Source organism: Nothoprocta perdicaria, unplaced genomic scaffold (genome assembly GCF_003342845.1).
Source record: "Nothoprocta perdicaria isolate Ctin4 unplaced genomic scaffold, notPer1 scaffold_0, whole genome shotgun sequence".
Taxonomy (NCBI): domain Eukaryota; kingdom Metazoa; phylum Chordata; class Aves; order Tinamiformes; family Tinamidae; genus Nothoprocta; species Nothoprocta perdicaria.
Genome location: NW_020454092.1, coordinates 18,792,683 through 18,807,136, shown reverse-complemented (window position 1 = coordinate 18,807,136; position 14,454 = coordinate 18,792,683). Strand labels below are relative to the sequence as shown.

Sequence of the window (14,454 nt, the reverse complement as noted above, 5' to 3'; positions counted from 1 at the left end):
AAATAATAAATAGAAACACCCAGGATTTTTTTTGGCAAAGTTTTCCTAAAGCGTTTGCTCCTTGATGAGACCACTATGTTCCTTTGCAATCAAGTAAGTGGATTTCAATACCATAGCAAAGCCAAGCCTACGTCAGTGCTACCCACCACGACAAGCGTAAGCAATTAGCAGTAATGGGTCTTTTAAACAAAAAAAAATAAAAAAGGGAAAAAAAACAAAAAAGTCACACGTGCACTAGCATTTACCCTCGACTACAAGAATTTCACCTTAAAAATCCCTGTAACCTGTATTAAAAAATAAAATCCTATCCTTTAGATAGCCAGTAGTACAAGAAACAGTAAAACCCTGTGGAGATCCCTGCCTTATCCGTGGAGCCGGGAAGGTCCCGGTCCCCAAGGCGTCCAGGGTGCGTGAGGGTCCCTCGGCCTGCGGATTCTCCCATGGGGATTTTCCTGCGGTGCCGCAGCCGGWGGCCTTCGGAAAAGCTGGGGCGAGGAGGCAACGTGGCACTGGGACCTCCTTGGGGACAGGGAGCGCCTGTGGCGGGCGGCGTGAGCCCCGCCGATGTGAGACAGTGGCTGGCCTGAGGTAACTCATAATTAAAAAACAGAATGATTATAAAAAAAAAAGCAAACAAACAACCAAGGCAAATAACACCCTTTGCCTGCACAAGCGGGGAGCGGGTCAGTGCTTTCCTAGTGCGGGCGTGAGGTTGGGGTCCCCATGCCCGTCTTTGGGGATGAGGGTCGCAGCGTTGGCATCTGCCACTACGGCAGAAGCGTCGCAGCCACAGACCTGGTTTGTGACCCCCGGCCCCTGCCCACTTTGAGGAGCCCCGTGGCCTTGGCCAAGCACCAGGCAGGGGCAGCGGCACTCGGCCTTGCAAACCCCAGCCAACTGGGGGAGCGGCGCTTGCCCAAAACTGAAGTTTAAAAACTTAAACTTTACTACTTCACAGCCACAAAAAAGAAGAGAAAAAAGTGGGCTGTACACATTTCACCCATGAGGAGCGAAATGCAGCTGTTCCTAATTTCTTTGATGCCTTTAGAGAGGACTGCATCCTCTGAGTCGCTTTTTGGGGGTGTTTTCAAGGAGGACGTGGGTGTGCGTCGCAGAGGGCGAGGAGGAGGAGGGCGAAGCGGGAGGCCGACGCAGCAGGRTGTCAGCGAGCCAGGGCCATGATGAGGCTGGCGCACATCTCGAAGAAGTCCATGGTGTGGCTGCCGTGGCGGGGCGGCGCGGCGGGCAGGCTGCCCAGCGCGGAGCCGCTCAGCGAGCCCGCGAGCAGCGCGGCGCCCTCGCCGTCGAGGCTGAGCCGCGGGCGGTGCAGGCCGGCGGCCGAGCACGAGCGCTGCGGCGTGGACGAGCCCGACCGCGGCTCCGACACGTCGTCTGCAAGGAGAGGCGGCGGCTCAGGGGCGCCCGCGGAGCCGCCCCTGCCCGCCAAGGGCACACGGCCCCTTTTCGGGGGCTTTCCAACCCAAACGGCGCTCCTGCGACTTACCGTCRATGCTCTTGAAGTCCAGAAGGTAGCTGCGGTTGTCCACCTGGTAGAGCTGCAAGCTCATTTTCACGTAGTTGCCCGTCACCGGGTTCCTCCGGCGCACCCGAAGGTGGTAGGAGTTCACCACCTGCAACAGGGAGCTGGCTTTGAGGAACGGGATTCGAGGCAGCAGGAAGAACATTTCAAGAACAAGTCCTTTTACGTTAAGTAAATGGCTTCATATCCTATTTCCTCCTAAAAGGTGTTTTAGAGAAACATGAAAATTGGTGTTTTCTGCACCTTTTGAGCCTGGCTTGGCCTCTCTGGGCTGCTGGGATCCAGGCAGGAAGCCAGGGCCAGCATCTCCCATGAATGGGATGTTCAGACCATTAGGACAAAGATGATCCCACGGGAATGACACTGCCCATGTGCAACGCTCAGTGTTTCCCCATGTGCAACGCTCAGTGTTTCCAAAGCAGCACAGCAGCATTCACCCTGCAAAACCCTTCCCACCTGGAACAAGGATGGTATCTACCACCCTGTTACATGATGATAAAGATATGGGCCTAAATTCTCATCTTCTTACTGATTCTGACACAAAGTGGTGTAAAGTTAGGCGGGTGCACATAAGCGACGGCAGTTTCRGGGAAACAGGGCCAGCAGCAACATTAAGGACAAACTCCATGGCAGGGATTTGCTGGTCTCAGCTTGAAAAAGATAAGGGYCAACAGCCATGTAGCTCTGAAGAAACATCTAAAGCAAGTACTACCAGGGAAAATGTCAGCTGGGTTTACACTCAGCCCCCAGAAGCTCGGCCTCAAAATAGGGTTCACCTCCATGGACATCCACCACGCTGATGACACCAACGCTGCGGTTACAGCACTTCTGCACTCAGAATATCCCAGCCTCCTAATCTATAGGTCATTTAAGAAGGATTAAGGAAAAACATATCAGGCCATTGCAGGACACATGAAAGCTATGACCCAAGCAGAAATAAGAAAAGCTACTTTTCTTAGGAGTACCCAAGCTGACCTAGCAAGGAATTAGCCACTAAAATTAGAAATGCTACCAGCTAAACAAGCACTGCAGCTAAACAAGCAAAAATCATCTTCCCAGGCAGAGGTTTTAGAGTATTGGAAAAAGAACATTTGCTTAGAAATGGGTGAGGCTGTGCAAAAACACCAGTGACCACTTCAGAGGGGATCATCAGAAAACAATCCATGAAAACAGCCACCAAGCACGAGTTTCTCCTACCTTCCACTCAAAATCCAGCTGCTTCATGGCGCGGTACACTTCAGCCATAATGTCGTAGGGTTTGCTCTGGCTGCGGATCCCCAGGTGCCACTTGGCCTTTTTGACAGTCAACGGCTTTGGCTTGGTAGTATTGAGGGCATCCAAGGGGCAGCGGGCCTTGGGGCTGTCCGCGACGAGGGGCGGCATGCGCTCRGGATGCGGCTTCACGCCCGGCGGGATGTGCAGGGCGCTGTCGTCCATGAAGGAGCCCGTGGGAGGGCTGGAGGCCAGGTAGAACTCGCTGGCCTGGTTCATGATCCGCCGGTTGTCGATGATGAGGTGGTAGGCGACGGCCAGCTGGTCCTGCGGGTCGCCGCTGTACAGGCTGTTCATCACCTCCGACTCGGTGCACTCAAACTTCTCGCAGACCTCCCGGACCGCGTCGTCGTCGATGACGGTGGCGTCGTAGGAAGGGTCCTCCGGGAAGAGGTAACTGGGCAGCTCTTCTTTAAACCACTCGTGCTCCCTGGGGGGAAAGGCATATGGATGGAAAGGGGTACCCCTTACCTGAAGGGGTACCAGAAAGTCATCATTTGCAAATGCATTAAGAAGCAAGGGACTCCTGCAAGTCTCCTTAACATTAAGGACTGTGCTTTGAGCAGCATGTGGATGTGCTGATTACTGTAATTTTCATGAAATGTTCACAGGTATCACATTCATTCACTTGACTGGAAAACCACACTGCTTTTAAAGGTGAACCATTTGCTCACCTTAAGACACATTTTAACTACAGGGGTTATTTTACTACTAAGTTAGTGATCCCTATGCCAAGAGAGATGCCCAGGGTGGGCAGCATCCTCTGCCCCCAGTAGGCTGAGGTCCAGAAGAGGACCACGGCCACCCCAAGCACAGCTCCCCACCACGGGTGGCATTACCTGATGTCCTTGATGGTAGCTCGTTTGAGCGGGTCCACCTGCAGCATGTGCATGAGCAGCGTGGCGACGGAGCGGTTGAGGTATTCGGGGATGTAGAAGACGCCGCCCCGGATCTTCTTGAAGAGGGTGGGCACGTGCTCGTCGTCGAAGGGCAGCGTGCCGCAGAGCAGCGCGTAGAGGATAACGCCGCAGCTCCAGATGTCCACCTCCGGCCCCGCGTACAACCTGCACCGAGGCAATGGAAGAGCCGTCACCCCTCGCTTTTCCTCCTGCTCCCCAGCTTCTCCCCATGACAAGTCCTGCAGGGTAGATGTCCACTCTTTACCTCCTCCAGCTCCCCCATGCTGCCTCTTCATCATTAACCTCCTCATATGAATGCAACCAAACCCAATTAAGTCAAATAAAATGCTTAAGAATTAGGGTAAATAACCCTCCTAGCTGGTGTTGGCTGATCATGCTCTTTAGGACCAGCCAMAGTGTGAGGACTGGTGAGATGCCCAGTTTTCAGGCCCATCAAGATCTCTGCCAGGCTGGGGCTGTGGGACTCAGCCAACACTTTCTCTTCATTCATTGGGGCAGATTAAATGGCAGGCAGATATTATATCTCCGAGGGGCTATTTTCAGTTGAAGCTTGCGTGCTGGTATGCAAGCGTTCCTGCTTCCCACAAGCTGCAATGTCCTGCCTGGCATCTCCAAGTCTGCACACCCATTATAGACGGGCTTGACTTCTGCTTGTTTGCTTGCTTGTTTTGTTCATTTGCATCTTTTTCACAACTGATTTTTTTGGAGAAGATTTTTGGGGCTCTAAAACTGCATTAAAATGAGGAGGTTGAATGGAAGTACAAAAGTCTCCTCATGAAGCCAGATTAACCTGCACTTGCTGCTCCTGAAAAGCATAGCCTCAAACATGACCTACAAAAAACCTACAAAAAGTGGAGAAAGCAGAACGAGGCCATGCKGAACGCTACCAAAACACCTAAAGCCAGCTTTCCTTCTGAGAGTGAGAAATTCTCTGCAGAGGCCAGTGGGAGCAGTGAAGAAAGGACATTTGCAAACAGGGACCATGAGCTCAATGTCCCTCTAGCCCTGCCTGATGCCCAGTCTCACCAGATACGAACCCGAATTGTTTTGCTGCTGTCCATGTTGTTTGAGCAGTTGATTTGACTCTTAGGCCCAAATAAGCTGCTTTTTTGCCCTGAAACCTGAGCCTTTWCTCTCTGATACGTTTATGCTCTAGCCAGCCCGGGCAGCACAAGCCCTGCACCAGCTCTCCCACACTGGTCTGCCTCACAAACGTCTGGGCAAACACATCCACCTTGCCTCAGTAGTGGTGCCCAAAAATTATTTTTCACCCTCTTTAATTGGCTACACAAAYAGTAAACACCTGTTATTAATTACTCCTCCATAGTAAGTATTTTTAGGGGTTATTACAACTAGCATTAAGAAATGAGGCAACCAAGAAAGCCTCAAGATTTTGGCACCAGAGTCACTCAAATGGAGAACATAGGCTGGAAGGATTCAGCTGCTTTTCCTAGAAGGGCAAAGCTGTTTCCAATCACAAGAGCAAATGGAAAGACCATGGCCTCAAACATACTTGGATTAAGGGTGATACGTCCTACCTTCCAGAAATGACTTCGGGGGCTGCATAATTTGGAGAGCCACAACTGGTGCGTAGAAATTCACCATCTGACATCATGTTGGACAAGCCTAAAAATGACATGGTTAGATATTAGATCTCTCGCGTCAGAGAAGACCCTGGAAAGGAAYGGCAAGCTGAGCTGGTAAACCAGGCACAGAACTGCTGGTATAACGTAGGTAGATGCCTTTGAGCTGTTTCGTGCATGACAATTCTTATTATTTTTTCACATCTGAAGGAGGAATATTCATTCCGGGCTCTTGTGCTTTTCTGAGTTGCAGAACTCAGAGCACAGAGGGGAAAAACAGAAGCAATCCCCTTCCAAGTACACACTTCGTGCAGGAATGGTTTGGTCTTCTGAAATGTGTAAATCTTCAAAAGGATTTACCATTATAAAGGGGACTATAAGGGACTTGCCAGGACTGAGCTGGTAACCATTTTTTTTCAGTTGGATTTCAACCAGTGATGCCACTTTAAGGCTCCTGCCACCATTCATTTGTAAAATGAAGTAAGGCAAAGAGCACACAGTCATACTTAAGGAGAACGTGCATGAAAATAACTATATACAGSCAGGTCACCCTGGAATTAGCTGCATGGAGTCTGAATTAAAAATAAATTAACTAAATCCTTATATGAGACAACTGCACGACAACACAGCGAACATTCGCAAACTACCTTGTTCCTCCACTACTAATGCAAGCACAGGGGAAGCCTGCAAGAAATAATCCCTGAATTTTCTGGTCCCTTGCCAGGGTCACCTACCGAAATCAGCTATCTTTGCATTCATGTGCGCATCCAGCAGCACGTTCTCYGGCTTCAGGTCTCTGTGCACCACCATGTGCCTGTGGCAGTAATCCACGGCGGAGAGGATCTGCTGGAAGAGGCGCCTCGCCTCTGCCTCCTCGACCTGTGGGCATGAGGGGAAAGGGTTGGAGCAGCTCGGAGGGAGGTTTGGCTGCGAAGGAGATGAACTACACCAACCCACCACGCCAAATGCAGCAACTCTCCCCCATGCACTTTATAACGAGCTGCTGTTTCCAAGGGATGCAGCCCCYAGCCAGGGGGTACCACGGTGAAAGGAAAAAGCTGGGTGTAGACTGACTCCTAAGGAGAGCTTAGTTTTAACCTGTTTATATCTCCTTGCCCCACGAAAGCTCCCTACCTATGGGGATGCCCGTAGAGACAGATGCTAATGATTTTCCATGCAAGCTTCATATTCCTTTGGGAATAGTGGCCCTTGAAAACGCATGTCCTGATAAACCGCATCCTTAGACAGTTTCTAAACAACCTGAGGAGGCAACTCTAATTTTGGCCTTAACCTTCACCATGGTCCCTCCAGAAGTCGTTTTCCGTCTCGGCCTCCTGCTCTTCCCACGCCGCTGTTCCGGGGGATGYGGTGTCGCCACTTACCCGGCCGTGCTTGCAGATGTAGTCAAATAACTCCCCGCCAGACACGTACTCCATCACCATGAAGAAGTCGGTGGGCGTGCTGATGACTTGGTACCTGGAAAAGCCCAAGCGTGTTTAGAAATGATTAGTCAGTAAGGACAGGGAAGGGCTTTTAAACAGATTATTAGCTTCACTTCAACCCTGAAAATAAGGATTTGTTCAGATCTTGGATTTATAATTGCTTTCCATTTCTGAAGAGCCCTCTCTCATTTCACAGGGTGAATAAGAATAATCTTTCCCTTGTCTACTGAAAGGATCTCTTTTATGGACTTTTTTTTTTCTTTGAGCTTTTACATAATCCTCTGAAATCTCTGCCAGAAAAATSTACCGCGTTTAGGACTGTCCTGACTTTCAAAATGCCATTTTGGATAAGATCTGTAACAATGTCTTTTTAGCAAGAAAGGCATCCACGGAAAAGGGAGCAGGGCTACTTATTTTCCCTCATATTGAGAAAAGACAAAAAAGCTCTAAACACTAGAGGGTGCTGCGTTTGCAAAGGTATAGAAACGCTTTATGACAACACAGAAAAGCACCTCACATGACCCAAAACTTAAATATTAATCAAATATTAAAATTCTTTAAATTCTAAAATTAGAAATGAGTATGCAAGAAAGAGTATCACTTTTGCCTCAATGTTTTTTTCCTCTGCCTACATAAATATATATTTTATATATATATATACATACAAACATATGCACAGGGGGAGATGCCACAAGCAACTGAAATAAGAGCCATATGTCCTATATGGTCTCACCTTACCCCTTTCCTTTAACACACTATTTCATGACTGTACTATTTAGGGCGCCCATACTGGCATTCTTAAACTGGGTTTAATTCTTTGGCTTTAATAGTTTGTTTGACAAATGTGTGAACAGGACTTAGCTCGGGGGATGCTGGATGCCCAGCTGAGACCTCTCACTGGCGTGTTCATGAAATAATGCCAATCTGTTCTCCAATAAATCCACAGAGCTGTGAAGTTACTCTAAAGTCAACAGTGGCTCTATAGTTAGTTATTTAACTGTAGGAAGAATTTGTTTTCCCATGCCTCTAAGGCCCAGGTATTTGCTATATCTCATGCCAGCTTTAAGGCTGACCTAAATGTCAACTTATCCGTCCAGTTACCATTCAASAGCTTTCTTTTATAGAAATGCCAAAGATATTATCGAGTGCCTCATTAATGTGGACTAGCTGCACAAACTGGGGATTGAGAAGGAATCCCAGCAGCCGGCGTGCAGGTGCTGATTTACGGCTGAAATTCAGGTTCATCAGAGTGGCAATTCTGAAAACTCATGTCTGAATAATAAACAAAATTGTTCCTTTAAGCTCTGGATAATCAGGCCATTAAAACAGAAATCCTACTGACTTAAGGCCAAGGCTTCGGTGTAGGGGCCAAACCAAGCTGTAATTTCTCTGGCAAAATTTGCAGCGTGGCTTATAATACACCCCAAACTCCCAATGAAAAATAGAAAKGTCTCCCAGCGTTTCTGGAGGAGTGGATCGTGTTCCCGTGCAAGTGAGTGGGAAGACTCTAGAAAAGCCAGATTTGGCTTTTGCACGTGCAAAAAAATGTGCAAAAACATGACTGCAGGGTTTGCATTAGGTACTGCTGCAAGTCCTCTCTCCTGCAAAGACTTGGTGGCCAGAGGAGCGCGAGCATCCGAGCAAGGGGTACTCACAGCTTGATAATATGGGGGTGCCGGAAGAGTTTCAGGTTCTGAATTTCGCGTTTGATTTTCCCAACCACGTCCAGGCTCCGTATTTTCTGCCGGTTGAGGATTTTTACAGCTACTTTGTGGCCCGTCAGCTGGTGTTCTCCAACTGCCAGGAGAAAAGAGCATTGCAAAGTTACTATAGCACTGCATTGGCACAGCCAGGTAGGGGTTTCTAAGCAGAAAAGTAACTGTTGAAAGGAAAAAATGAAGCAAATTGGGATATTCTGGACACGGTCTGGACACTAAGACCTTGATACTAAGACTGCCTTTCCCTCACCTACTCTTTCCATATTTCTTCATCCCTATTCTAGGGAGAATTAAACACACTGGAAAGAGACCGATTTAAAACAAGCCAAAGGAAATGCACTTTTTTTTCTGCAGTGCAAAAACCAAAGCTGTGCAATGCAGCACCACAATGTGCCAATGATTTCCAAGCCAAATTAGACACACTGGCAAGAGGCAAATCCTGCTGGACCCCTCCAATATGACCGTTCAGATAAAGAACAGCAAACTGTATTAAAGCTGGCTTATAGCTCTCCTGTATATTATTTCCCTAGTGGACTTTGGAAAGACTGGACAGAGGGGACTTATCTGCAAAAAAATACTCGAGTAAATATGGCAGAGTGAGTTCCTAGGGAAGGTCAGTCCCAAAGCTAATTTGCAAGGATTTATAGCACATAAAGGTTACATCGGTCAGAAACAGATATATTCAAATGGCAGGGGAGAATCACCACCGTAACACACGAGTGGAGTAAATCCCCAATAAGCCAGCCTTAAATCTGGACCATCAGGCTTCTTTAAAGGGAAAAAAAAAAAAGGGATTTTCCCTGCCCAAAATAGGCCTGCAAGATTTGCATTACTAAAATGAATTTCTATTTATATTTCCTCAAGCATGTTTCTTGGCTTGATCACAAGCTTTAGGAAGACCATACTGTACTGCTAGAGCTCTAATGAATTCTAGTTTTAGAAAGGATACAAACTTTAGTATCTGATTTTAAACATGGTAAAAACACTCACCACCCATGTATATTGGGAAAACCAGCAACCACAAGTGATTTACACTAGGGATAATTCCCCTGTGGCTGGTGGGGCTGCACTGAGTTAAGAGCAGGGTCAAATAAACTCAGAATTTGATTCATTTGCTATCAATTAGCAGCCCATGCCAAAAAAAATTGCTCTGGGTGTAGGAAGGCAAACCTTAAATGGAAGCTAACATCAGAAGAAACCTGATAACTGGGTGTTCAGCCGTAAAACATCTCTCTTGAGTTACGTTTTATCAGGGTTTTCTCATGTCATATTAAAAATGGTGAGATAGAGAGAAAACTCACTGATCTTAAATGTAATATTCCCAGTGAGCCTCAASAATGCTACAAAGCAGAAGGGGTTAATACAGAGCAAACTTAGTGCCTTAGCAGCAATCTGCAGTTTTGGAGGAGATGGAGGTTGGAAGCCACCTGTGTGAGCAGGCGCAGMCGGGACGGGGTGACGGAGGAGGTTATAATTAGCTGGGAGAGATAAGACCTGCCCCGGGATGCTTTCCTTGGTAAGAGCATCCTAAAAATAAAACACTTTGCCACCCTTTGGAAATTAAAAGTGCCGCTTGAAGCGACCCTTTCCATCCCCGGCCACAATTAAAGCACTGCGTGAAAGGGAAGCAAGTAACTTGTCCGGGTTATTACGGCAGCGTGGAAAGGTTTTTGATATAACTTGGGAAGCCAAAGGAGAAAAGAAAAAAAAAAAAAGAAAAAAAAAAAAGCCATGCCTGGAATGAGTAATTACTGTTTTTAATACCGCTGCTGAACAGTTCATCTTCTTCCCATGAAGTGTTTCTAGTTCAGGCACATGAATAATTAAAAATGAACATCCTATTTGGTGCTCCACCTTTTGCTTTCGGTGAGCATTAGCTCGAGAGAGGCGGTTGTTGCAGTCCCCAGGGGCTTGTTACACCCGCTCGGGTGTCTCCAGAGCYGGAGCCAGAGAGCAGCAACACAACGTGCCCCACGGTGGGAGCCTTGCGGGCTGCTCGAGTTGCACCTGGTGGGTGCAGGGATCCTTGCAGGTGGCAGCAAGGACAATTTTYGACCCCCTGGGCAGGTGAGCAGGTCTCCAAGGGGATCTCTGGTCCAAAGGTCCTTCTCATCCTGCATCCTTCTGCCGCTGCGGCTGCCAAAAGCCCTGGGGAAGTGGGGCTTATTTCGCCCTAACCCCTGGATTAAGGGCCTGCAGGGAGCAGGATGGGCTGAGCGATAGCAATAAGAAGGGGATTGGAGCATCTGCCTTGTTTTTCCAGGACGAGCATCCYGGCAAGCTGTACTACCACCCATATACACAAGAACTTAGGCACCAGTGGCTGCTATGGGGAGGAGGAGGTCTAACAATATCAGTTTCTCAAAGAAGACCCTCTAATTTAATTATTTCTAACAGAAACCAGGAGGCACGATGCCCTGGGACCTTTAGCAGCAGACCCCGATGAGCGCTACCTCCTGCACTGGCAGAGCAAGCACTTAGGACCTCTGCAAATGCCTCAGGAGGAAYGTCAAAGTTTTAGGGAGCAGCAGCAAGCCTACGTGCTGCATGTTCCAGCTCTTATCATTGTTTTATCACGTTTTCTATTTTAATTTTGTTTTCTGCAAACTAATCTCCTGCTCTCGTCTCTCAGTCTCTTAGCTCCTCTCCTTCCTGGCGCCAGCACTCGCGTGGTCACTCACTGCAAGAGGCTTTTTCTGCAGCAGCTCTGGTTTCTCGTGGCTTCAAGTGACTCCTCAGCCACAAATCCAAGCTGTGGGAAGCAGCGTCTCATCACAAAACCCTTCCCTGCCCACCCTCTCAGGGCCATTAGCTTTTTCCTTAATGACTGTAATCAAATTGGTGATTTCTTAACTTTGGAGAGGCTGGAAACATCGCTTCTGACACAGCCTCGTGCAAGCTAGAGTTTGAAAACAGCAGCAATAAAGAAATGCAACTGATGGCATCTTTCCCTTCAGAGCTAAAAAATCAATCAGACAGAATCTCTTTTTTTGTTGTTGTTGTTTTTCTGCATTTCCTGCTAACCATGGTGAATTCAGGCTATCCGGATGCTCTTCTGATTTGGATGCTATAACTCTGTGTAAACAACAGATCTGGTTTCTTCAGCTAAGTTTCCCATCCCCAGTCCAAATTTCATCTGTCAAAGGCAGACCAATGTTCCAGTGAACATACTGGGGGAAATATATCCCTATATATATGTGTGTGTATATATATATATATGCATATAGGGTACAGCTTAGCCATAATTGATTMTGAGTTAGGAAATCTCTTTTATTTTAAATACCTCATTGGAATCTGTCATTTTTTATATTAAAAAAACCAGCTGTATGCAATGTGTGTGGTGCTCCTGCTAGCTACTACTAACAGAAAAGGCTTAAAAAAGCTTTTGSCGCTCTGCTGATACATACAGGTGATTCGGGCGCTCCTTACCCTCAGAAATCCTTGATCTGGTAATTCTCTAGGTCTATGATTTGGGGTTGAAAAGGACACTATATGTTATATTTTAGGGGCCTGGAGAGTGCTGCAGGGGGATGTGGCTCCAGGCTGGGGAGGATTTTCCCTCCCGGCCCGGCCGTGGGTTTGGGGCCGGGTTTGTGATCACCCCTCGGGGGTTTGGGGCCGGGTTTGTGATCGCCCCTCCGGGTTTGGGGCCGGGTTTGTGATCGCCCCTCGGGGCGGCCGTGCCCCAGACCGCGGGTCGCGGCTCTGCCTCGCGCTCGGGCACCCGGTTTGTGAAGTCTCCCTGGTTTTCGCAGCCGGACTCCAAGAGAAGCGTTGCATGGAATAGCAAAGGGAAAGAAAAAAAAAAAAGGAAAAAAGGCAGGGGGAAAAAAAAAAAGGTAAATTTCTGCAAAAAGATGAGTACATCTCTGCAAAACATGAGTAAATCTCTGCAAAATATGAGTAAATCTCTGCAAAAAACGAGTAAATGTCTGCGAAAGATGAGTAAATCTCTGCGAAAGCTGCACAGGGCGAAGCGAGGTGCTGCCTCCCGGCTGCCTCCCTATCCCGGCGCGCGAAGCCCCATCCATGGCTCCCCCGCGACCGCTCCATCCCGCGCTCCCAGGGCCCCTTCCCACGCCGCCCCCCGGGGGGCTCGGGGGTCCCCCCTGGCCCCGCGCTCGGCTCGCGGGGGCGGGAAGGGGGTCGCGGGTCCCGCAGGCCGCGCGGGCCCGGGCGGCGGCCGGGGCGGCCCCGCGCGGGAGCCGCCGCCTCCCGCCGCGCTACTCAGCTCTTGACTTTGCCGAAGGTGCCGACGCCCAGCGTGTCGCCCAGCACGTAGTGGCCGATCTTGACGCGCCCGTCGTGCCGCTGCTTCTCGGCCATGTTCGCCCCCCGCCGCCGGACCACAATGCACAGGGAGGAAGGGACGCCCGGCGCCGGGCGGCGGGGCGGGCGGCGGCGGGGGGGGGGGGGGGGGGGGCGGGGGGCCGGCCGCGGGGGGGCCCGGCCGGGGCACAGCGGCCGTGGGGGACACGGGCCGTGGGGGACACCGGTCATGGTGGCACCTGCCGGGGGGGGACAGTGGCCATGGGTGACACCAACCATGGTGGCACCTGCCGGGGGGGCACACTGGCCATGGGTGACACTGGTCATGGTGGCACCTGCCTGGGGCGGGGACACGGGCCGTGGGGGACACCGGTCATGGTGGCACCTGCCTGGGGGGGGGACACTGGCCATGGGGGACACGGGCCATGGTGGCACTGCCGGGGGGGGACAGTGGCCATGGGTGACACCAGCCATGGTGGCACCTGCCGGGGGGGGACAGTGGCCATGGGTGACACTGGTCATGGTGGCACCTGCCTGGGGGGGACATTAGCCATGGGTGACACCGGCCATGGTGGCACCTGCTGGGAGTGGGAGGGTCTGGCCGGGGGACACTTGCCTCGTGGGGTGAGGTCTCTCCTGGGGTGACACCAGCGCCAGRTGACACSAGCCCTGGTGACACCTGCCATGTGGGGGGTTCCCTGCCCCAGGTGACACCAGCCCTGGTGACACCTTCTGGGGGTTCCCCGCCTGTGGTGACAGCAGCTCTGGGTGACACCTGCCTGGGGTGATGTCCTCCTCCTTATGGTGCCCCTAGCTCRGGAAGGGTAGGGGGAGCCAGCTCTGGAGACACCAGCCCGGGGGTGACATTTCTCTGAAGGTGACACCCTCCTGGGAGTGGTACCTACCAGGGGTGACACCTGCCGGGGGGTCCTCCCCCTTCCATGGAGTGATGCCTTCCCTAAGGGTGATACCCTCCTTMGGGGTGCACCTGCTGGGAGTGATGCCCACCCTGAGGATGACGCTGTCCTTGGAGGGATCCCCCTGAGGGTGACACCCTCCTTGGGGTGCACCTGCTTCAGGTGACACCATCCTTGGAGTGACACCCTCCTCAAGGTGCACGTGCCCTGGGACATCCTTTGGACCGGAACGTGTTCCCCTCCACAGGGGTGGTTTGGGATGGGGACAGGATGGTGGCAGGACCAGACAGACCAGCAAAATGCCATGTTGGAGCAGACAGATGACAGCAGGACCTGCTGCACCAGGGCGAGACATCGGGCTTAGGGGTGGCCAAGCAGTCACAGGGGCTTTCTGACAGGTTGATCCCCAGCTCTGTTAATATAAGCTGGTTCTTTGAACACTGCTCTTTTGGACGTGTTTGAGGAGCGTTCTGCCGTATTTTAATAGCGCTGATTCCGATTTCCCCAATACCAAAGAGCACAAGGCCGGCACAAAGGCAGCCTGCCCTGCAGGAGATATTGGGAGAGCCATTAATACGAGTAACCACATCGGAGCAGGAACGAGACGGCTGCTGTAATGCCAAACCACATGGAGGGCGAGGAAACCACTCTGAAAACGACCAACATATGACAAAACACAAGAGAAACAGTACTTACCAATAGCAATATCTCCTTGTCTAAACCTCGCTGCAGCCTCCTGCAGAGCCCATGAAAACGGTGTCTTCCCAGGGCGCTGGAGTGGGTGCTGGTCTGT

At 50.5% G+C, this 14,454-nt stretch overlaps 1 protein-coding gene across 1 annotated transcript; it reads right to left on the bottom strand.

Moving 5' to 3' along the window:
* Window positions 1-1,162: 1,162 nt before the first annotated feature.
* On the bottom strand, window positions 1,163-12,816 carry PRKAA2 (protein kinase AMP-activated catalytic subunit alpha 2). Its single transcript, XM_026034643.1, has 9 exons — window positions 12,708-12,816; window positions 8,413-8,554; window positions 6,698-6,791; window positions 6,050-6,194; window positions 5,271-5,358; window positions 3,652-3,876; window positions 2,738-3,242; window positions 1,505-1,631; window positions 1,163-1,392 (listed from the first exon to the last, which is right to left on the bottom strand). Exons 1-9 carry the CDS (start codon window positions 12,799-12,801, stop codon window positions 1,163-1,165), a joined length of 1,650 nt encoding a protein of 549 aa, XP_025890428.1. The 5' UTR covers window positions 12,802-12,816.
* Window positions 12,817-14,454: the final 1,638 nt, after the last annotated feature.